The 24,418-nt window shown below is 46.9% G+C and overlaps 1 protein-coding gene across 9 annotated transcripts in view; it reads left to right on the top strand.

Annotated features, from left to right (window-relative positions):
* ERI3 (ERI1 exoribonuclease family member 3) overlaps positions 1-24,418 on the top strand; it is a 134,390-nt gene that overhangs the window by 31,078 nt on the left and 78,894 nt on the right. For all 9 annotated transcript variants that reach the window (XM_021673339.2, XM_012434661.2, XM_012434658.2 and 6 more), the window contains 3 exons: positions 4,616-4,732; positions 11,098-11,157; positions 15,769-15,860. In XM_021673339.2, the coding sequence (XP_021529014.1) occupies positions 4,616-4,732; positions 11,098-11,157; positions 15,769-15,860 (269 nt within the window). The remainder of the gene's footprint in view (positions 1-4,615; positions 4,733-11,097; positions 11,158-15,768; positions 15,861-24,418) is intronic.

Genomic DNA, 24,418 nt, shown 5'->3' with positions numbered 1-24,418 from the left:
CCTCTAAAACTTTTCTGCCTGGATACTCCACATTGATTGCTCTTAAAATTTGAGAGCAGCCTCTCTTTCTAGGAGATAGTAGACTTCAGTTCCCTACAGGATAGCCTTTTGGACTAAGAGAACCAGATCTTTCTTGACCCTTCAGATTCTGAAAGGTGCTAGTCCTACTCTTTTTAGGTCTCAGTCTCATTTTCCCCTTTTGGAGCCCCAGCTCTGTCCCTCACAAGGAGTATAACTGTGAGCAAGTAACTTGGACTTTAGTTTATTTGTGAAAAAGGGATGACAATGATTCCCACCTCATGAGTTAGGAGGATTAAATGAAATCATTCCTGTTAGCACAGTATCTGCCACATAGTAAACAATAATAAATGGAAGGAATAAAATGATTGCATTTTCCATGTGTCTTGGAGAACGTTGGAGGCCAGCTCCTCTCCACTCTTTGCCCAGACTTGAGCATCTCACAGAGAGCAGCCACCTTTCATTGTATTCATCTCTGTGTCTACAGCCAGTCCCTGCTTGGTGAATAGTAGATGCTTAATAGTATTGATTTATGACCTGATGATGGTGATGGTGATGGTGATGATGATGTGACCTATCTTCCAGGATTAAGGGGGTGGGGTAAAGGAAGAAAATGTCTGTGAGGCTGGGTGCAGTGGCTCACAATTGTAATCCCAGCACTTTGGGAGGCCAAGGCAGGTAGATCACCTGAGGTCGGGAGTTCAAGACCAGCCTGACCAACATAGAGAAACCCCATCTCTACTAAAAATTCAAAGCTAGCCAGGCATGGTGGTGCACTCCTGTAATCCCAGCCACTCAGGAGGCTAAGGCAGGAGAATCGCTTGAACCTGCGAGGTGCAAGTTGCAGTGAACTGAGATCGTGCCACACTTCAGCCTGGAGAACAAGAGCGAAACTCCGTCTCAAAAGAAAAAGAATATGTGAAACCACACTTTTGTAAATGGAAAAACATAACACTGTGTATGTCCCTCCACTAAGAGATTTATCACAGTGTACTGTTCTTTATTTGTTTGCCTATCTTTTTCACTCATAGTCCATGCACTTCTCCAGAGTGGAGACTACATCTTCTCTAGTCCTTCTTGAGCCCCTGTCTGATATCCTACACAATATCAGGCATACCTTTGTATACCATTTGCATTCAGGTAGTTTAATTGGATGCAAATGGCATACAAAGGCAAAAAATTGTAAAGCTATTATTAGGGTAGGGAAAGAGGGCTGGTAAATACAAACTGGCCCTTCCTTCCTTCCTGGTGGTACTTTTACACTAAACTGTTTCTAAAATAAACCTCTTCTTAGGGGAATGATGAAATTGAATGAGAGAAAAGGTGAGGATCAGGAATAACAGTTTCATTATCTGAGCAACTGGACGTAGAGGCTGGCACTTGGGCACATGGTCACAGATCTTTGTGTTGGAATTAATGCCACCAGACGGTAGTGTTGGAGTTCCATTTCTGATCATTATCAGCTAAAAATCATCAAAGTGTTTGTCATGCTTCAGGTGCCCTGGCTATAGAGTTGTGCCAGCTTGGTACAGATTGGGGCACTTCTCCTGTTACTGGGCTGTTTGGGTCAGTATTTTGAGGTTCTGGGATTGCTGGGCAATATGGGAAGGTAAGAAGTACGTAAGTGAGGTCCTTGCTGCTCCGACTTCTCAGAGAGTCTTTTCCCAGAAGCTTCTCTTTTACATCCTTAGTGGCTCAAGTGAATATGCCGATGTGCAGGCTCATTGTTACAACAGCTCCTCATGTTGTGGAGGAACAGCCCCTACAAAGTCATGTTTTGAGACTGACCCTTGAAAGCACCTCTTCTTGATCTTGGGGAGAAGGCATGGCTGATGAGCTAGCATTATCAGAGATATGTTTATAATAGGCCCAATCTGATATGTCCTGGGCCTTGGGTCTGGACCCTCTAGGAATTTCAGGGGCCTACCCCACTCCTCCTTTTTTTTTTTTTTTTTGCATAGATCCGAGTCTAGCTTGTTCTTCCTCTCTGGGAGCATGGCACTGAGTTTCAGCACTTAGTTGGCCCCATTTCCCTATGGGTGAGGAAGCTAGCATCAGGAAAGTTTGAATACTGAGCTGCAGTATTTGCTGTTATTCGCTGCAGTGGGGAAACCCAAAGGCCAAATTTCCAGGGAGTCTGCTAGGGATGCTGACTCGGTGCTGGTCAGCGTGGAAGCTGAAGCACATACTATTTTATAATAAATACTAATGAAATCCTAGATCTATAATAGCATTTCAGATATCTAAAACAAACCATGTGCTTGTTAAAAAGTGGAAAGAGATCAACTTTAAGCCATAAATTCTTGGTAATAGAGGGTTTTTTCTATTTATGTTTGATAGATATTTTTATTTCCAGAGGAATGTCAACTCCTAATTTCATAATGTATCATGGGCTTAAGAAAATTGAATTTAATAAAAAGCCAAAGATGAATGGCATCCTTAAAGGTCCCAACACTTGTCTTTATTAGCAGGACAAACTGTAGGTCTCCAAACACTGCTGCTCTCCAAATGAAAGTTTAAATGAAAAGTACAGTTGTGTCACAGGTTAAATTTCATTGTGGGCCCAGCTAACATTGTTAGTGAGGAGCTGGCTATATTTGTTTCCTTAGACACCAGGGCAGCCAAACTCACCAGGCTATAGAGCTCTTTCTGTTGGGAAAGTGTTTCTTCTATTTAGGGGGAGAGGAAGGACACATCAGAAAATCAGGAGTAAGATAGGCCTGACTCACGGGCCACACCTCAGAGTTGGCTCTTGGAAATCGTGGATACCTGATTTTGCAGGGAGACCAATGTCTATTTTTTTGGTGTGTGTTCAATTTTGTTATTCAGTACCAAAAGCCCCATTTACTCTGTATGTAATGGTTCATGGGGAACAGAAGGCCCAGGGAATTGGGGAATGAGTGTTCCCCTCTCTTCACATTGGGAGGAGAGGTATCACCCTGGTCTAAGCAGCAGCCTGGGCCTCCCCTCTCTCCCCTCTGCCTCAGCCTTGCAGCCATTTTGCCATTTTTACCTCTGGGAATAAGCTCCTGTCAGCTTCCTCATCTTTGGAGATCAGCCCACGGAAACAAGGCAACCAGAATCTTTGAATCTCTCTGGCATGAAATCTGACTGACTTGATTTGGTTTTCAGTCCTGCTGTTTTATGTTGGATTGAAGTAGATGCTTTAAAAACAAGCCCAACATTAGTGGGTATGTTTTTGGGGGAGGATACCTGGCTTTCCTGGGACATCAAGGAGATTGATCATTTCTCCTGTTTTCCTACCCATTCATTTCCTAAGTGCAGTCAGGTGTCATCAGTTTCGTGTTGCTTCTTCAGGCTGTCTCTGGAGAGAACCAGTTTACTGTGATTTTAATGATACTGAAAAAGTCTTCTCGGGAATGAAGGACCTGCGGAAGGGGTGCTGCTGGAGCTGACTATTGGGGCCACTGAATGGGCAGAGCCCCCTTTCTTTTTCTGCAGTGGAGGCCCTTTCCACATGCTAATTTTACGCAGAGAAATTTGCTTTTATTTATTTATTTTTTATTATTTCCTATTTGTCTCCTCCAGATGTTTTCAGGGCAGTTTTTTTTTTGTGTTGTAAACTAATTCCATTCATGTTTTAAAAATTTATGAAAGCGCTAATAAAAATGTCAAAGTGGTAAAAATGTTAGCTTTTCCTCTGCTTTGATTAAATTTTGCAAACTGTTTTTGAATATTAAAAAGCAATAATTTTTTTTATTCTCTCTCCTTGCTTTCCCTCTTCTCCCTGGTATGCATATGCTCTCTCCTGGCCTCTCCCCACTCTGGTGTGTTCCTCCCTTCCCAGGAGCGATGTATGAGGCGTGCTGCACAGCCAGCGTTCTGCAAGCCTGTTTGCACACCAGGACCTTGGTGCTGTGCATCTCTATTAAATAGCGGAGACAAATTAATCTTAGAGACACCAAACAAATTGTCACTCCTCCTCCTTCTCTTCCATTATGTTTCAGTGGACTGGGAAGGGCTGGCTAAGCGATTGGGCTGGTGGTGCAGGGGGAGTGTGTAGTGCCTGAAAGAAAGGTGGGAGGTGCTAGCTTCTATTACTCTTACTCACTTTTCTCCTCCTATTTGGGATCCCCTTTGGCTTTATTTTTTACCTTTTTTTTTTTTTTTTTTAAATAAGAACTAGTGAAGAAACGTACCAGCTCGGTTCAAACTTCATACAAGGTGATCTATGCACTCGTCTGATAGCTGGTTGTCTATATGGCAGGAGATCAGATCCATTTCAGGACAGGGGCCTGGGCAAGAGAAAGAAGGGCCTATTCTTAGGGGCTCAAGTGAGCAAGCCTCTGCTGGAGAACCAGTTGGAGAACCTGGGGAAGATGACACCCCTGTCTTTCTTCTCGTTTCTAGAAACAATGGGGATGAGAGCTGTGTCCAGTCCCTGGAACCTATGAGGATATTAGCAGTGGGAGGGTTAGGATTGTAACTGTGCTGGCACTATCTCATTCAGTTTTGGGTTTGGCCTGGCAGGAGCTAATGAACCCAAAACACTCATTCTTTTTTGACTTGGAGCTATTGTTGGAAATGGTCGATTACAGTAACTTATTTTTCCTTTTCTGTATCTTTGGCACTCCAGGAAATCATTGAGTTCCCCATCCTGAAGCTAAATGGCCGGACCATGGAGATTGAGTCTACCTTTCACATGTATGTCCAGCCTGTAGTCCATCCACAGCTTACCCCCTTCTGTACAGAGGTAAGGGCCCTGGAATTGGGCAGCAAGGGCTGCTGGGAGGGGAATTTTGGAATCCTTGGTGCTCTATGTAGGCCACTTAGGGAAAGCATGAGGCTTATCAATGCCTAAGGCAAGTACACACTGGACCTAGCAGTTAGGTTTGGTAAAGTCTGCCATTCCACTCAGGCCACTGTTGTGACTGGGGACCCAGGGAGAGCAGTGGCTCAGTCTACCTCTGCTTCCCCAGCATCCCTTCCTGGTGACTGGCACTTGGAGACCAGGAACAGAATGGTATTTCCGGGGTTCAGGTTCTTTCAAGTTCCATTTCCCTTAGGGCCCCTTGGCAATAGGTAAACATTTCAGCCACTTGGAAGGCAAGGATATGTTCAGGCCTTCTTAGCTTTCTGGCATTGTTACTCTGTCCTCCTGTAAAGTGGCCCTGTGTGAAGCATAGGCTGAGTTTGTTGGAGGTACATCCATCACCAAGGGAAGAGAAGAGCGGTCTGAGCAAAGCATGAGGCCTGGCTGGCCAAGGCTGAAATGTCCTTATCCTAGGTGGGTGCTATACTTGGCCTCCTTGTTAGCAGGTTAGTATTGATCCCATTTTACAGATTGTGAAACTAGGCCTGAGATTTTGATGCTTGCTGGAGGCTCAAAAGAGCTATTGGCAGTGGGGAGGAGCCCCTTCAAGTTCTGACTCCCAGGACTGTGTGAAGCCTTCTGTGGCTGTTTCCCTGTGACATGTCATGTAATGCACTCAGTGGTGGCCCACAGGTTGTGGTGCAGTCAGGGGTTAAGAATGTATAGTAGCAGGGGTGATGAGAATCTTTTAAGAGTCTGGGGTTGAGGTACGTTAGAGACTTTGTGCCTTCATTTAGAGACCCATCTTCTACATGTAAATGAAATAGGTGGAAAGGGGTTCTCAAGTTATAATCTCCCAGATAATCTCCTTGTTGAGGAGGCTGGGGACAAGGCTGCCTGACCCTGGTGGGAGGGCTCCATGGGCCCTGAGACTGACTTAGCCCAGATATGAGGTCTCGAGGTTGCTCCTGAATTCGATACCAGTGTTTGCCAGCTGACCCAGGTAGGCCTTTTGTTGCAGGCATCCATCCGGGAAGGTGCCTAGCCTCTTAAGTCTTTTGTTATTCCAACTGATGATGTTGGGTTCTGGTTCTCTTTTTCTCCACTGTGTTTTCCCCTTTCCCCTGAGATTTACCTATACCACCAGGGGGCGCTAATCTGACTTTTCTGCTTCTTTTGAAAAATCATCATTTTAATGATGATGAAATTCCCTTTCTTATGGGAAGGGAAGGAATGACTTCCTTTAGCCAGCCATTTTCCTGAGCCCTCCACTGGCCTGAAAGGCTAATGTCCTCTTGTCCTTGCATAGACAGGCAGGCCCAAATTGTGAAAAGTTTGCTACCTGTTTAGGAATGGTACAGAATTCTGCTGGAGCTGGACCCTGGGCGGAGTGGATGCTTTGAGAGTGTCGGAAGAGGGACTTCTTTTAGAGTAAGGCTACTGCTGCTACTTTTTTGTGGGGATAGGAGGACGGATTGTGAGGCTATGATGAACAGTTTCTTCATTCTGGAAAGCTTCACCCAAGGATGCACATACATAATTTGGAGGGGAGTAGAAGTGGTGATTGGGATCCTTATTATGAAGCCTGTTCTAAATGTGAAAATGTGGTTGTTCTGTAGGCACTGGGTCTGCCATTTTGTCTCAGGTTTCTGGAGCTTAAAACTCTACATGATCTTGTCCCTTATTTTTTGGCCAGCCTTATATCTCCCTGCTTCATCTCCCACCTAGCTCCCCTCACCCAGAGGTTGCCCTCTTACAATCCATCTTTTCACATGATGGTCTTTGCCTGCACAGGGTTCCCACTCTCCTCGCCAACTCCTGCTTGACCTCCAGGATTCTGCTTAGGGTCACTTTCCCTGATCCCCAGATTGAGTTGTGCTTACCCCGACACAGAACTGATCAGATACTTTATGCTATAATTATTTATCTGTCTCTTCACTAGACTATAAGTTCCTTGAGGGCAGAAACTAGACCTGATTCAACTTTGTCCCATCATTAGGGGCTGCTACCAAGTAAACACTTGATATGTGTTCCTTAAATGAATGAACATTGTCAAGGAGTTATTTTCTGTCTCCCCCCAAAACCACTGTACTGCTGACTTGTTATTTTGAGTAAGTAAAGTCTTGTTGGAAAACCTCAAATTATGTAAATATTGCTCTGTCTCCATACCAGATGGAATTGTATCTCAAGAGGCATAGACAAAGAATGGGGGCTGTTGTTCTGAGACCTCATCCGACCTGGCAGTTGCTGCCTTTGGGGGTAGGGGTGGAGGTCATTCCAACCAGAGAAAATCTCTCGTTAGTAAGTGTGAGGAACAACCCCAAGCATCCAGATTATACTTAAGTAGTTCTTTTGGCAGGATTTTCTCTGTTGTGCACCAGAAGTTCTTAAGAACCCCAGCCTCTGTGTGTGTGTGTGTGTGTGCGCCTGCACATGCATATGACACGTGCACACACTTGGGCACATGCTTGTGTGGGGAGAGAAGCAGGCTCAGTGCTGTACAGTAGGAAGAAGGATTCCACTTTGAGTGAGTCCCTAGCACACACAGAGAGATTCTTACTGCTTCATATTAGGAATGTGTTAGTACTCTTCTTAAGGTCCTTTCTTAGTTTCAGTTCATAGCCTGGAGACATGGTTCTGACAGAGATAGGATGGGATGTGTTTCATTCCTTCCCAAGCCCTTTCCCTGTGACTTCTAGAATCTGCTCCAGCTCATCAAATCTCTGTCTCTAGCAGCTGGGCTGCTGCACAGTCCCTAACCATGTCTTCTTTTTGTTGTTGTTGTCATGTAAAAAACTAGAGAAATACTCATTTTGCTAAATGCCGGTAAAGGGCTTTGTCTTGCACCTGTACTTATAAAGGGTGAGATTTATTGGTCTCTTTGTCTGAGGAGAAAGAGTGGGTCTGATTATCAGATTGCACACCAGAGACAAGTGCTTATGTAATCAACAAACTGTCTTGGTGTCAGAATACGATTGTGTTGGAGATAAACTGTGAAAGGAGAAAACGCTGGATGCTGACATGCTATTGGCACTGAGTTTCCTGGGCTGCTTCCTGGAGTTGCTAGTGTTTATGATGAAGCCAGCTCACTCCTGGACAAAGCCCTTGTGAGGGTAGGGGATCTCAGTAACCAGCCATGTTATCAGTCAGGGTCAAAAGCCCCTTGCCTTGTGGTTTCTGAGTCTGGAGAAGTGGGAGTTAATCTGTAATCCCTCAGTGAAAGGAGCCACAGAGCACACATTAATTCTTCCTCTCACCTCTCCTGCTTTAAGTGCCTAAGGTCTCTGAGCTCTGTTTAGCCTGTGAGCCCTGGTTCTCAGCTTAATAATACTTGGCTTTGCTCTAGTACCTTTTGTTGTGAGGATGTAAAAGCTTTTCACAAATACATATTAACCCAAGTGGGACATGGCTTAAACTGTAACATGAAGGATTTAAGTTAGGCCTAAGATAGAACTTCCCAGTATTAGTTTGATAAAATTGTCATGTTCCTTCATAGCATCTTGTATAAGCCTTACAGGTGTCTTATAGGTTGTTAGTATCAGGTACAGGAACTAATTTTCACTTAAAAAAAAAAAAAAGATGGGGTCTCTATGTTGCCCAGGCTGTTCTCAAACTCTTGGGCTCAAGCAGTCCTCCTGCCTTAGCCTCCCAAAGTGCTGGGATTGCAGGCAAAGCCACCACACACAGCCCGGAACTAACTTTAATTTCATCCCTTCTTTGTCCATTGCCTTGGCAGAGCTGATAAGGGGTGGTCCATCGTTGGAGGGATTAATACAGGGGCCTGAGGCCTTCCCTGAGAAGGCTTGTCTAGCTGAGCCAACAGTTCAAGCCCCCTGTGTCTCTGGGGGCTAAATGCAGATTCTTGAGGAACTCAGCTGTGAGCCTTGCCTTGCTGGGCCCCAAATGAAAATGGCTGTTGTCTGGGAACATGGTGAGAAAAGGAGCTGACCTCACTAGGCTCCTCCCAGGCTGATGATTCTAGGATCACTGAGGACTGGAGTGGAGTTTGTGAAAGCCCCAGGATGATGGAGCTCCATTCCCCCTGCTCCAGGTGGGAGAGGTGGGCTTAGTCTGCAGTGAGACATCCTGCAGCAGAACACCTGAGCAGCACCCTGGTTTTCCATTTTGGTGTCATGATTTTCTTGCCCCACATCAGTGATCTTACTGGGGCCCGGGGCAGGTGCTTATGGGGTACATAGGTGCTGACCTAAGCCTTACCTCCAGGAACTGAGGGTTCTTGGCAAGGGTGCGTTGGTTTCCTGTGTGAGTGAGACTTTCTTGAAGCCCTTGGCATTCAGCTCATCTGAGTGACCCTTGGTGGGAACCAAAGGAAGGAGTGGACCTAATCTTGCCCCCTGCAACTCAGACCAGACACAAGACTAACATTGCAACCCTAGAGCTTCCTAAGAAGTGAGAGTAGCTGTGGTCCCCCTTTTCCAGGATGGTCCTGATCCGAAGCCCTGTCTCCAAGCTTGAAGATGTATCTAAGCCCCAGGCTTAGCAGGAGAGAAGCTGGGCCAGAACGGGCAGCGGTGGGCCTGTGGGTGTCTGTCACTAATCTGGGACCGGTAATAAGCCTCCTCCTGACTCTCTTTGGCCCCTTCATGCCCAAGGCAAAACATAGGGCAACTGCCTGCTCAGTTTGTGGCTCTGGAAGGCGTACAGGCTCTGAGTACTAGTTGGGGCTAGGCCTAGGAGGGGGCTGCGGAGAACACACATTCCATGAGGGCAGAGTTTTTACATTTTCCTTCACTGCCAGATTCCTGATTCCTATAATGCAGCCCAGCCCATAGTAGGCTCTCTATGAATAGTTGTTGACTAAATAAAAGGAGGAGTCCTTTGTACTCCAGGATTATTGAAGCTGCTGACCAAGGGCACTTCCCCACTCCCAGCCCCCCAGCCCTTAGCAGACCATGTTTTCTTCACTTTGACTCAGGCCCTCCCTCTACTGGGCAGTTCTTTGGTCTTCCAAGCAAGGAAAGGGTGTGGAGGTGCCAGCCGGGTGGGCATGCTGTGGGTTAAAGCTTTGCGAAACAACAGTGTAGTTAATCTTTCTAATTTATTTTCCTTTTAGACCATGGGAAGTCTGTAGGCAGCAGCTGTTACCCAATTAAAATACAGATTAATATAAAAACAGTTTCTGGAATATAAAATAGAGTGGCTGTGTCCTTACACTTCCTTAAAATACCACCTAATAATGATTTGATGAACTACAGAAACCCACCTAGAGAAGCTCAGCATTTTTAAAATGAAAATTTCTTCCCTAAAAGGTGTATATTACCATTCCATGTAAGTCGCCATGAGAAAATAACCTTCCCTCTTAGAGCCAGTGATTTCTGTGTGTTGGGTATTTGGTATTCATTAAGTGTAATTATAGTTTAATTGGAGTTTAATCTCCCCCCCCCAGCACACTTTAAAAAAGGAAGTTTCCAAGCAAGCCTGAGATACTGCTCTTTCTGGAAGTAGCCAGGGACATGCTGGGGGTGGTGATTTCCCGTTGATGTCCAGGACATGGAAGCCTCATGCCCTCACATCCTTGTAGGCAATCTATCTCTAGTCTGTACCTGAGGGATATTTTTACTTAAAACCAAACCAAAGCAAAGCAAAACAACAAGCTTGTTTGAACCCAGTCCTGACCTAGGTGGAGTATAGGCCTGAGTCAGAAATTCTCTAGGCCATATTCTGAACATAGGGCCTTTTTGTCTTAGTTTCCCCGTCAGTTAAAGGTGACTCCGTTTCTTGCTTGGCTGGTTCATATTGAGGGCCCACATGTGCAGGGTGAAGGATAGGTGCCTGTGGGACTTCATGGATGTTAGGGAAGGTGTTAGGGAGAGTGTGGCAGAGGGCAGTGCTGGACATTGAGGCTCAGAGAAGGGGTACACTTGAAGTCAAGTGTGCCTGTCCTGTATGAGCACTCCCCAAGTTTTACGAGAACTTCTGTGAAGTTAGGATCTGAATTTGAGACTGTAATTGTGGAAAGTTATTGAACCTGTTGAATACAAAAGATACGTAACGTCAATTTGTTTGCAAAATGAAAGCTGAAGCAGGTATGAGAATACACCTTGTGGTCAGCATATGTATGTATACATCTATCTCAGGGCAGGATTTCATGGGAGCAGCTCACATTGTGTCCTGGGTCCTGGGAGTTTATTCCCAAGGCTTCTAGTTGGGCTCTGAACCTAAAGCAGTGCCAGATCAGAGCCCTTTACAGCAGAAGGAGAAAAACAAAAAGGAAAGGGTCCAGTTTAGCCTTGAGTCCCTACACCCTGGTTTTCCACCCATTGGCTATTTCTCTTTCCTTTCAGCTCACCGGGATTATTCAAGCCATGGTGGATGGTCAGCCAAGCCTGCAGCAAGTGCTGGAGGTAGGTTGAATGACCTTTAATTCCTGACCTCTGACCCCTTCCTGCTGCCTTTCTCTCCCTCCCCTCCTGAGAATGTAGCCGTGTAATTTGACTATGATTATGGCTTGATTAGAATAACATTTGCTGTCACATCAGTGACATGCTGTTGAGAGTATTGAACCATTGATCTGTCATCTCCAGCTGTTCCCGTCAGGGTTTCTGACAAGATGTCCCACTGCTGCCAGGAGTCAGGCAGAGGGGCCCCCACCCCTTCCTGGCCTATGGCCCTGTGCTGGCTGGCTCTAGGGTAGCCTACATTAGGTAGGCTGGGGAGTAGGGGAGCTGGGCTGTGGCATGGTGGGACTAGCCCCGGGGACTGGAGGTGTTTTTGTTTAGCTTTAGTGTTGGCTTCTTGTGGCATGTGAGCACTTCATTAACTCACCCAGAACTCCCCATCGATGACTTTTGTTTGCTGTGAGCTCCTCCAGGAGCTATGGCCGGGCCTGCCTGCCCCACTGCAGCTTGCCGCTGGATGCATTGTGCCTGTCGGGTGCAGAGGCTGCACTGGGTAATGATTCCTAATCAGAATAATTACAACAGTTGCCTATGTGAGGGAAATCAAATTAAAGACTTTAAAACCCTTGGCAGAGACCACACTTCTAGGATGTTCTCCTCGGGGAGCTAGAAAAGGTTAAGATGCTGTTTCTTGCACTGTGGCCCAAGGGAATAAGGAAGGGCAGTGCTTGGTCTTAGCTTGTCTTCCACCCTCCTCTGGCCTGGAGGTTTTCACAGGGGGAGAAGGTCCCCCTCCCATTTCTTTCTTTATAGAGAGAGGGGAGAAGAGAAAAAGCCTATGGATCTCATTAGGCTCTTTATTTATTTTTAAGACCAATAAAGCCGAAGCTCAAACCTTATCAAAGCATAGGAGAAAGCAGAGTATCTGCAGGAATAGCAGGGCACATCTGCACTGGAGGTGTGCAGCCTAGAGGAAGTAGTATAGTGGCAGGGAGCAGGGCAAGATATGTTTCTTTAGCCAAGACATCCTGTCCCACGGAGGAGAGAGATGCAGATTGAATTTCGTGGGGCCCCCAAGAAAGGAGCCAGGGTCAGAGAGGCAAGTTTAGACTCACCTTAGTGGCAGAGTGTATTTCCTATTCCTGGGAGTGTGGGAACCCAGGCTTTGTGACCAGTCTGGTTTTGGGGGTCAGGTTTGGGCACCTGTAGTAGATTGGGAGAAGAGAATATGAGCTCTGAGAAGCTTCCCAGCCATACTGACCTCCTTTTTTTGAAGAGACTCATTCCTGTGACCAAGGGAGCTCCTTAGTATGGACTGTCCCTGATAAACCAGACTCAAAGAGACAGAGAGCTCTTTCTTTTCTCAGTCCCAGCCATCATCCCCAGCCAGGGCCTGGCTCCTGAGGGATGCCTGAAGACAGGCAGCTTTTTCCTGGAACATCTGTAGCTGGGATCCTGGAAGAAGATACTTGCTCTGGGCCAGCACCAAACCAGGACTGTTGAGGTTATGGGTTTTTTTCTCAATGACCCCAGTTGAGGAGGAGATATGGTCTTCAGGAGGCAACCCCCTGCTAACCCTAGGCCAGCCCTGAAGCAGGGCACTCACAGAATCTGAGTCTCACCCAGGAAGCTACTTTCTGCTACTTCTACATACTTTGTTGGTAAGGAGGGAAGATTCCTGGTATCAGCCTGAATAGAGAGTTTCTGGAAGGACTAGGAGACCAGACCAGGCTCTGCTTCATCTCATTAGTCCTGAGTTGGTTCTAGAGCTAAAGAGCTTGTTTCTTGTCCCAACCAAGGCCCTTAGCAGGCAGCCAGCTAGATGTTTACCCGATTGATTTGTTCTAAGTAGAGCTCAGCCTGGACCCCACTAGAAGAACTTCAGTAACTGGGATGGCTGACCCAGCTGATTGAGGTGTTGGTGGTTCCTCCAACCCTTATTCATTCAAGCAGAGAAGGAAAGGAAAAGGACAGGCCTGATTCAAAATGTAGTATCCCTTCCCTGGACGGGCTCATAGTAAAAGATGCTCACTAAATAGCTGCTAAGTCCTAAGCTTCCAGGGACCCTAGTGAGTGTTGAGTGCTTCTCGTGATGAGGGCCCAGTTTTGCTGAGTGTGGCCTCCTGACAGTCCTGTTGTGTCTTACTCTCTCTTTCACAGGAGTTAGGGCACCGGGGAGCCCCTCTAGTATGTGGGGCACTTAACTTGGGGATATAAAGCAGTGAGCTGGGGGAGACGTTATGCTGATTTATGGAGCCCCAGTTTCACCTTACCTCTTTTCTTAGGTGACCCTGGGGAAGGGATTCACGCACGTATGTGTGTGTGTGTGTGTGTGCATATGTGCACATACATGCAAGGAGCTGGGCCAAAGTAACTGAGGAGACAGACCATTCAGCAGTGGATGATCCAGAATTTGCCTTTTGGGGAGATTCTTTGGCTGAGGAGGATTCTCTGGTGTACAGACTGTAAAGAGGGTTTAGAGACTACGTGGTCTGCATAGCCTGGCACCAGGGAGCAGCTCTGACATTCTGGTTGGTAGGACTGATGTAGCCATGGAACTAGGTAGGATCCTTGGCCTTAGTCAGGGGTGACTTTAGCATGGGCCAGGCCTCTGGCATCTCAGAGGTATCCAGGGAGCCAGCCTACACCTGCTAGAAGTAATCTTACTTAAGATACTTAAAGATATCCATGGACTCTCTATCACCTGCTGAGCACACGAGGCGAGGCCCTTCACAGTCTGGCCTAACCTAGTCCTCCAGTCTCTGTCCTTCCTTTCTATATACTGTGGACTTCAGTCACCCTAAACTTTTACCTACTCATGTTTTCAGTCAGTCAGCAAATATCTCTTCAGTAGATCCTGTGCTGAGTGAGAGATTAAGGCAGTGAGTGAGACAGAGTTTTCATGGTGCTTATAGTCGCAAGGAACCAGATGTTAAACAGATAATTGTTTCAAATACAAAATTATTGTGCATGTACCTTTGTCTCTGCCTGTAGTATCCTTTTCTATGTTCCACCATGTCAGGTTCCTAGTTCAACTGTCTTCTTTGTGAAGCCTTTTCTGACTCCTTTCCCTGTAAAAGGTAGGGCTAGCCACTTCCTCTTCTTGGTCCTGTAGTACTGTGGTCACGGGTCCATTGCTGCGTCTTGTTTATGATGATCTGCCTTTCTCCCCTTCTCAGCCTACTGCCTGTTTTGTGGTAGGTACTTTAAACATTATCACATTTAATTCTCAGAACAACTCTGTGTAAAGTTTTATAGATGAAGGAAACTGAGGTTCACAGAGGTTACATGACTTTTAAATAACTCTCCATCAGTGACACAGCCAGGATATGGAATAGCCAAGAGTTGGAATCCAGATGTATCTGGCTTCCAATCCTGCATTTTTAACGACTATGTGAGATAGCCTTAAAAAATAATCTTCTTGCGTGGGTGGAAGCAGTGATGTGATCTGTTGCATTACCTCTCTGTACCTGGGACCTTCTGAAAAATAGGCAATGCTTCATGAATTATTTTTATTTATTATTTATTTGTTTTTTACAGAGTCTCACTCTGTTACCCAGGCTGGAGTGCAGTGGTGTGATCTCAGCTCACTGCAACCTCCACCTCCCGGGCTTTCTTGTGCCTCAGCCTCCCAAGTAGCTGGGATTACAGGTGTAATCCCAGCTAATTTTTGTATTTTTAGTAGAGACAGGGTTTTGCCATGTTGGACAGGCTGGTTTCAAACTCCTGGCCTCAAGTGATCTGCCTGCCTCGGCCTCCCAGAGTCCTAGGATTACAGGCCTGAGCCACCGCGCCCGGCCTTGAATTGTTTATATTTCTCTTGTTGTATACTGATTTTAGTATTTGTACTTCCAATGTGAGCGCAAATAATAAAACTGATCAAAGGGATGAAGGGAAAGAAAGTTTAGAGTGTTTAGGAGCAGTTTTTCTCCCTGTGTAGGAATTGAGCTCTGCCTTAAAATATCGTGCTAAATTTGAATCCTCAACCATGAAGAAGAGAAATATGAAGTTAGGGGCCAGTTTTTGAACTTTTAGCAGCTGGAGCAGGCAGCACTATCCCAGGTGTTGGGATGGGGCTCCAGCCCAGTAAAGGAGCCTCTTCTGAAGGTGAAAATGTTCATCACCTTCATTTGGTGAATAAGCAAATTCATAAGTTTGGTTAATAAACATTTGGTAGAAGGGTAAAGTGAATAAATGAATGAGTGAAGCTGTGGGTGGGATTCCCTGCCTGGGGCCTCCTTCTAGCCTGTTCTCATGCCCCAGGACAGTAGCCTGTCTGTGCTAGCCCAGGGGACCAATAAGAGGAATAGCCACGTCAGAGCAAGGTATTTGGACTGACCTGCTGGGATCTGGGGCAGGCTGCCGGGCAATAGGCAACTGTAGGGGCTCCCTCCTGCTACACACTCAGGCTGCGGGATCTTCCTGAAGGGGTTCTCTTCCAAGTGCTTCCGTGGTTCTGACCAAGGCTGAGAGCCCACAGTGGGACCATGGCTGGATAAGATTACAATTTTCTCCTGCTCTGATTACAAGCAGCTTATTTGCGTTTCACTGTTGTGGCTCTTCACAGGCTCAGGGGAAAAAAAAGGAAAATCTCATCTGTTCTTGTGTACTTTTCAGAGGGTCGATGAGTGGATGGCGAAGGAAGGCCTCTTAGATCCAAACGTCAAGTCAATTTTTGTCACCTGTGGAGACTGGGACTTAAAAGTCATGTGAGTATGAGAAGGGCTACTTTGCTGTCAGGACTTGGAATCTGTGGCACCAGGTGTTGCCTTCTGGAGGCTTAAATGTCTACAAGTCAGCTGGGTGAGGGATTCTTCAAGTCTTTGAGGCTACCAGGGATAGAAGGGGGTTGGGAGCCCTGCCTTCTGCCTCTCTGGAGCAGTGTGTGTGCGAGTCAAGGGTCTGCCTGGATGGTTAGGGCCTTCCTGCCTTTGCCAGGTCTCACTGCTCACGACAGCCCTTCCAATTGTGGGGTTGTATGTTATTGCCTTGGAAGGGAGGAGGTAAAAGAGCATCTTGAAAAAAAAAATCTGAAGCCAAATACAGTGTTTATTATGTAATGAAATATAGTAACTTATTTATCAACCATATAAAGTAGGCATTATTATTCTTCCTATTTTATAGCTGAGGAAATAAAGGCACAGAAAGGTTAAGTAATTTACCGAAGGACATACAGAGCCAGGATTCAAACTCAGGTCCTTGCTTTTAACTATTATACCATGCTGCCCCTTTATCTGGCCTGCAAGACCCTGGTGATCCAACTGGGATCCCAGTGGTGGGATAAGAGAGGGCTGCTTCCGGGAAGCTGCCCAAGTCACCAGCCTCCTCTTTCTTCCTTTGTCCCCACTACTTTTTTACCTTTGTCTCCTGATCCTGTCCCAGTTACGGAAGACAGAACCGGTTTCTTTGCTGGGTTGACACTTGTGCATTTGTTTGCCCTCATGAATATGTGGCTTCAGATGGCCCCCAGGGAACTGAAGTGGGATGGAGGTGGTGGGGGCACTGTTTGCTGAGGAGTCATAGAATCGATTACCTCTGTGTTCGTTGTGACTGAAGGTAGCAGCAAGTATTCTCTCTCTCTCTCTCTGTGTTTGTGTGTGTGTGTGTGTGTGTGTATTTGAACTTTTGAGCATACAGTGGGATGTTGGTGAAGGGTATAGTATAGTAGCTCTGGAGTAACATTTTCTACCACATCAGATGTCATCTTCTCACCAAGACCCTTTGTAAGCCTTTTGGATGCCAGGCATTGAGGTGATGTTATATACCCTGATGGGTGTCAAGCCCGCTATTGGACTCCAACTTTCTAGGTGAGACAGGAGGAAGAAAAGGCCCCAAATCACATGAGCACACACAAACCTCATCTCCCACACCCGTGTGTACACACACTGACTATACCTCTTTTGGTTTACTCCAGAGGGTCTCCATATTCTCATATGACACCTCTGTGTCAGGGAAATTATACAGGCTGGGACTAGAAGGAAATATGAATCAGAGGAGGAGTTCATGGAGAAGGAGAGGAGGAAAGAAGGCTCTTGTTCTTATTAATGGGGTCCTGGGCAGCTTTGAGTCCTTAAAGTAAGGAAGGGACTTAACGTGGAGCGCTGTAGCCCAGGAGAAGCTCTTCAAGGTGGGGCCAATTTCAGGCTGATTCCCAGAATTCTGGGGTTCGTATGGCCCAGGAAGAAGGCCCTTTGACCCAGTCCAGAGGTCTGCTTCCTCCAGGTAACCTCACCAGGACTCCCATTCGTCCAGTATTTTTCTCTCTTTGCCATCTTCACCTTCCAAACACACGCATTTCAGAATCTTCTACTTTCACTGTGCACGATGTGTACATATATGTATATATGAAAACTTTCCTGTGCACGAGGTTGGAGACTATATAAGCTTGGAGTTGGTCTCCCCATGAAATGGAGAGGGAATTTCAGAGGATGCTGTCTTCTTTGGGTCTGACCTGTTCTGTAGCACGGTGGGCCCTGGACAGGTGTTGGTGACTCAGGAGATTGCTCTGCTGGGTTGTGGAACTCAAGCATATATGAAAGGAAGCCAAGTTTTTTTTTTTTTTTTTTTTTTTTTTTTTTTTTTTTTTGAGACAGAGTCTCGCTCTGTTGCCAGGCACCAAGCTGGAGTGCAGTGGTGTGAGCTCGGCTCACTGCAAACTCCACCTCCCGGGTTCAAGCAATGCTCCTGCCTCAGCCTCCCAAGTAGCACATGCCACCATGCCCAGCTAATTTTTTTTTTTTTTTTTTAGTAGAGAACGGGGTTTTACCGTGTTGTCCAGGATGGTCTCGATCTCTTGACCTCATGATCCGCCCTCCTCGGCCTCCCAAGGTGCTGGGATTATAGGCGTGAGCCACTGTGCCCGGCGGAAGCCAAGTTTTAATGAGCGCATACCTTACCATATCCACACCTCTTGACTACCATCTCTGGTGGGTAGTGGTATTGTCTTTCTTTTGTAGATGAAACAAACCAAAACCCCTTGTTGCTCAGAGAGCTTAAGACATGTAGCTAGACAGAATTGAATTCTAAGACCATGTAGTTTCCAAAAGAGATGGGTAGGGCAGACTTTGTTGGCTGGTTTGAGTTTGGACTGGGAAGGCCGATGAAGCTTCAGAAAAGGGTATGCAGAAAGGAAGCAGGTGGCAGGCCTTGGGGGAGGGAGCTCTGTGGCTGCCTCTATAAGCAGGTCTCTGCATAACTGCTGGGAAGGCTCTTAATTAAATGTGTAACAAAATAAAAACAGCCGGAGAGGAAACCTAAGTAGTGCTGCGTGACAGCGCACAGCTAATCGGTGTTCCTGGAAACTCTCGGCAGAGGCCCGTCAGATGGCTCTCGTCAGAGCCGTCACCTTTTTATGCGCCCGGTAAAGGCTGCAGATGAGCCTGACAAGGGTGGTGTTAAATTGACACTCACAACTTGTTAGTATGTGGCTTACTTCTTATTTTGACATCCATTTTCAGATGTAACTAAGTCTAAGGAATTCAGCAAACATTTTCATTTCACACTCTAGTTTCTGGAAGCTATGGCTCCTTCTCATTGCTGTCTTTACCTCCTGCTCCCCTTCTCCCCCTAGCCAGCTTCACATCACTTTTGTTGGAAAGGGGCTGATTAGTGGGCCACTGAGAAATGGGAACTGAAGTGGCTGCAGAAATCCCACTAGAGAAAAGAAATCTGCTCCTGTCCTGACAAATCATTTTATGTCCATCTTTTGTCAAAGCCAGATGAGTTGATTCTCCAAGTTTACGTGGGCTTTGATGCCACAGTCACAGATCCTGCTAAGCCAAGTTTTTATTTAGTGAGTGTGGATTTAATCTTCCCTCTCAAGTTTTTCAAGAAACAACACTTGTGGATCTGGCTCTTGGTCAACTTGCCTTCCCTATCTGCCCTGCTTTTTCTTTCGCCTTGCTTGGTGTTTCTTAAAGCTCCTGATAGGGTTTAGTGTAGTTTCTCTGCTTACCCAGGTAGGGAGTGCCTCTTTCAAGGGGCTCCATCTTTGGTATGGTGGTGGGGGTAGCGCCGGTGTAGACTGAGGAGGGACACCTGTGCAGGCACCCACTTGAGGAACTTAGATTTTAGCCTGTAGCTTGAAAATCCAGATTGACCAGCCAAATAGCACAGCATGACTGAGAAGCTAGCATAGAGGCTTTCCTAGTGGGCTGTGAGTCTGAGAAGAAAGAAGATTGGGAAGAGGGAAAGAGCTGGCCTGAGGGAGGCCCTGACCCTGGAAGTCTGAGAAGAGGCTCCTTAGAGAGGGTCAGGAGAATCAGATGCTGTTCTCTGGTGGAATAGGGGCCGGAGGCCTGCCCAGAGTCTGGTGAGAGGACTCTCATCTAGGAGCAGCCTCAGTTTTGGAGCAGGAAGTTTTCCTCCCCCTAGAGGGAGGAGGGAGGTTGAACACATAAATGCTGGCATTTGTCTTCCTTGTTTTTCCCCTGTCCTCTTGCTGGGGTATGCGTACTACATTCTGGCTGTGCTTTGCAGGTGTGGACCTGGAGTTCACTTCAGGTTTTAGGAGGTCTGGAGATGGAAAGATACTTGCCCCGATTACATTGTCACCGTTGGAGATGGGGAGCATGCACTCAGCAGGGGCTACTCAGGTTCCCTTGAGGCTGCTGTCAAGCTGTCAGGACCACGGAAGAGACTGCTGTTATCTGGAGTGAAAGGTGCCATGATGGAACCACACACCTGGGCGAGCACTGTGGGGTAGTGACCGTCCTGTGGGTGTGTGGAAATTGGCTGGAAGTCCCCAGCATCTAGGGACATGCTGGCTCTGGGTCGGGCTGGGTGCTCTTGGCATTGCTCAACAGAGTTGACTGCTTCATCCTTCTTGAAATCATCTTTATTTTTACTTTTGTTATGTCTTCTATTTCTCTGGCTTCTCCTCCTCAGTCACTTGTGGAGATGTGAATACTTTCTTCCTTCTTTTTTTCATGTTGGTGTTTCTTAAACAGTGGTGTTTCTTTGATCTCTATCCTGATTGTTTTTTCTGTTTATTCTGCACATTCACACTTACTAGAGTGATCTCATCTTTTGCCATAGCTTCAACTATCCTCTGTATGCTGATTTCTTCTAATCTTTTTCTCCAACTGGAGAAAAGGAATCAATTTCATCTGCCACCTAAACGCCACACCTGCATATCTAGCTACCTACTCTACATCTCCACCTAGATGTCCACAGGCCCCTTCAAGCTCAGATGTCATCGTTTTCCTCACACTCTGCCCTCCAGCATTCCCTCAAATAATGACTGGCACCATCTACTGAGTTGTTCTGTTGGAAATCTGAGAATTATCCCTTCTCGAGCCACACCAATTAATTGCCAGATCCTGTTGATTCTGCCTCCCAGAGCTTTCTCAGATGTATTCCTTTCTTCCCATCCCTACTGCCCTGTCCTAGTCAAGATGATTATATTCTTCTTGGATTACTACAAAAGCCTTCTAACTAGTCTCTTTGACTCCAGTTTTGCTGCTTCTATTCCATTCTCCTAATTGCAGCAGATTATGTCATGCCTCTGCTTAACACCCTTCAAGGTTTGCCCTTGCCCTCAAGGGTGAAGTCTACACTGTTTATTGAGACTTTCAAGGTTCTTGCTTACATCTTTAGCCTCACCTCTCAATACTCTCCGTGCAAGTCCTGGACCCCTCCCCACCAGCCACATGCACAAGCTGGCCAGTTCCTAGTGATCCCTCTTCTTTCTCTAGGTGCCTTCCTTTGTGTTCCTGGAGCACATGTACATATTAATACATAAAATGGTGCCGTGGCTGCCTCTGCATGTCTGTCTCTCTCACTAGATTATGAACACTGTTGTAACCCTAGGACAAGGACAAGGCTTGACATGTAGTTGTTCAAGAAATAATTGTTGAATAAGTGTCAACTAAGTAATGGAGTGGTCCTGTGTAATCTCTGCTCAGGAAGAATGACAGAGGACTGTTAATAGGTAGATTCAGGAAGCATTCGTTGCCAGTGTACAGGACAAATGGCCCAGAGGTGGAATTCTTGGGCCTTGCTACACCAACCTGAATGTGAAGAGTTAGAGAACTATGCTGCTAATGTCAGGAAGCCCTGAGTTTCCCCACTGCCACTGTGTGTTGGGCCCTCCATGGTGGGTACTGGGTGAGATAGCCCACAGGCCTAGGCCAGGGAGGAGGAGCTTGGTCCCAAAAGCAATGCAAAATGCTTTCTCTTGAGAGATTTGTGCCTCCAGAACTGAGGGTTGGGACTCCTGGAAAAGTAAACAACAGAGAATAAAGATAGACAGTGTTTACTGAGCACTTATTATGTACCAGGAGCCCCATTGTGCTGTTTATACATATGATATCGTTTAGTCCTTACCACAGTTCTGTGAAATAAGTTCATTTTATAACCCTTTTTTAACAAATGAGGAAACTGGAGCCTGGAGTGGTAAATAATTTGTCAAGGGCACATAAACTGTTAGTGGCAGGGCAGGGATTTGAACCTGGGCATTCTGACTCTAGAACCATGTGTTTAACCACCATCCTGTCTAACCATCCTCCTTCATGGGCTGTGGCTTGGTGATGCAGTGGGAATGCCCCTCCTCCTCTCCTTTGTTCGCACTGAGTGGCAGAGCCTCAGGATGTTTTCTGACACCCTAGGCTACTGGTTTCTTGTTTGGTATTGGTAGAGGTGTGGACTGTTATGTTCATTTGATATGGGAGCCCAATTAGCCAGGAGATGTGGTGGGGATGGTTTGGGGCTGCCTGAGAGCCTCTTTTCAGGGTTACAAATGAATGAATCTTCAGGTCTGTTTTAAGGAAACTCCAGCCAACATCCCACTTTGGGCACCTCTATCCTGTATTTATGTTTGGAAGCACATGGGGCATCGCACTGTGTCACTAGGCTCACAAGAGCCTTGCCCCTTGCCCACAGGTGAGCCAGTTGGTACCAGCACTAAACGGCATCACCTTTGATTACCAGCCTGCTGGGGGAAGGGGCTTGAGTAAGAACTCCCTGCCAGTCCTGACTTGTCTCATTTCCCATTACTTTTATCTGTCTTTGCAAGCGCTTGGGCTCCCCTCCTGAACTAATTAAGTTTGCATGTGTTTAGACATATTGCCAAATAGGGCTTAGCAAAGCGGAACTGAGCTACATCTCTTTCTGAGTAGGTAAGGAAAGAGATATGAATGCTCCTCCGCAAGGGCCAGGAAGAAGCATGGATGACATGGAATGAATGGGTGCAGATGATAGGCATTGTCCGGCCTTCCTAGGGACACAGCAGGCCTGCCAGGCAGCCTTGTGATTGGCTGACAGGAACAGGTGAAAGCCCATCCTCCAGCTCTCTTAGTGAATTGGGCATTCTAAGGGGGCTGAGAATGGAAGGAGGGCAGGTTCTGAAGTATTTTCTCCCAAGCACAAGCAAAGTTGAAAGTCAAGTTTAGTGATATTTGCAAGAGGAATTTGTAGGGCTGTGTGCTGTTTGCTACCAGCTTGAATCAACCTGACTCCTAGGCTTATAACCAGCTATGTGGCTAGCAGAGTACAGGGTGACCTTCTTTCCAAGTCGTGTGAGAAGTACATTGGAAACTTGGATAGCCAAAGGCCCAAATTTTTCTTTTTGTCTAGAAGACCCCAGTTCCCCTTGCTCAGCCACTGGAGTGGTTGTGTGAGGGCAGTGGAGGGAAGGAGAATAGTGTGCCCAGAACCTCCCCACCCTGGAGGTGGGGTTCAGTGTAATGGATCATCATAGTGAAGTGATGGCTGATGGCATGTTTTTGTGTCAGATGGATGCCTGGAGGCTTTTCCCTAGTGCGGGGTGGCCTGAGGTCTGAGATGCCCTGTGGGAGAATATTTGGGTCCTATCCAGACAGCAGTTATGGGGGCAAACTATGTCGTGGCTTCCTTCTCTGAGGTAAGGAATGAGGGTATTGCTTGCCACAAAAACAGAAGAGCCAACTGAGGCCATAGTCAGGGTGTCAGTCCTGTAGACATGAGGGCAGTGGGTCAGCTTCCTGGCCATGCAAAGTCTCTTGATGGGTAAGGTCGGCTCAGAATCAGCCCAGGCTCCCTGTGCACTTTAGGAGCAGAGGGAGGAGGTTCTGAAAGTTGTATAGGAATTCTGGGTCTTAGAGTTGTAGTCTGAGCTCAGAGAGAATGGGAACCAGACCTTCTGCCCTCCCTTCAGTTTCCCTAGAGCCCTCTCGTCAGCAGAGGTGCACTGGGTTAGCCCCAGGAAGGCAGCGTGAGTTGATGGGGTCATGTTTCAGCTGCAGCTAATCCAAGTCACTCGATATAAATCTCTTCCTGCTGCCTCTCCCCTCCCTTCCATCCCCAACCCACAGACAGGGAAATGAATCCTGGCCCTCACCCTGAATACATCATGGCAGGCTTGCCTCTAATGAGAGAGGGCCATTCATTGTGGGGTGAAGCTCCCTGCAGAGCCCGGGATGCCATTAATTAAAGAAGAGCCACCTGAAGCCAGTCGTGCGGTGCAGCCTGCCACGCTTAGATGGAGTGGTGGTGGGGTAGCCTCGTTAGCCTGACAGATCCTTGGGCTGAGAGTTCTTGGGCTTGGAGGAGCGAGGGGTGCTCCCCCTCTGCCTGATGCCCCTGGGGCTAACCTACTCACAAACATGAAAGCCCCCTCCTGTACATGTCCCTGGGCCCAGAACTGGCACTAAAGGGGTTCCTGATGGTGGGCTTGGCTGGGGATTAACCATTTCCTAGCTGTAGGCCTGAGGGTAGGAGCAGGTTTCTGTGGAGCCAAAGCAGTTCTTCTGTTTCCCAACCTTGGCTCCCTTCACACTTATCCATGTGATCCTGGAGCTGCAAGTCAACAGATGTCTCACCCCATGTCCTTCCCTCAGATCCTGAGTTCGGGATAGTTGCTCTGCTCTGAAAGAACTTTGTGCATCAACAGGGACTGGGAGAGAAGCTCTGTTGTCTGATCAACAAGCACAGCTCCTCCATGGCAGACAGTCCCTCTGGGGTTCCACTTTCTGGGCACTTCTAGGCTGTAGGGTGAAACCCCAGTGGCAACCTCATTTCCTCACTCACTAGGAAGGTGTCAGAGGGTCTAAATCATTGTATTGATTATAGGAACCCCTGGAATGGAAATTCTGCTCAATGAAAACCCTGATAAAAGATAAAGATACTTGCTTAACGACTGATCAGGCTTCGAGATGTTCAAGGCAGTAGGAGCCTCATGCTTTGGCCTGAATTGATAACTGAGTGGTTCTTTATTGCTTGACTGGTCCAGAAGCAAGTGTTGCTGCCTTGGTTCTGGCCCTGGGTTTGATATGAGGCTCTCCCCTTGACC

The sequence above is a fragment of the Aotus nancymaae genome, unplaced genomic scaffold, assembly GCF_030222135.1.
Source record: "Aotus nancymaae isolate 86718 unplaced genomic scaffold, 86718_ANA_hifiasm-v0.15.2.pri h1tg000007l, whole genome shotgun sequence".
NCBI lineage: Eukaryota > Metazoa > Chordata > Mammalia > Primates > Aotidae > Aotus > Aotus nancymaae.
The sequence above is the reverse complement of the archived record's forward strand: the minus strand, read 5'-3'. Positions and strand labels throughout refer to the sequence as shown.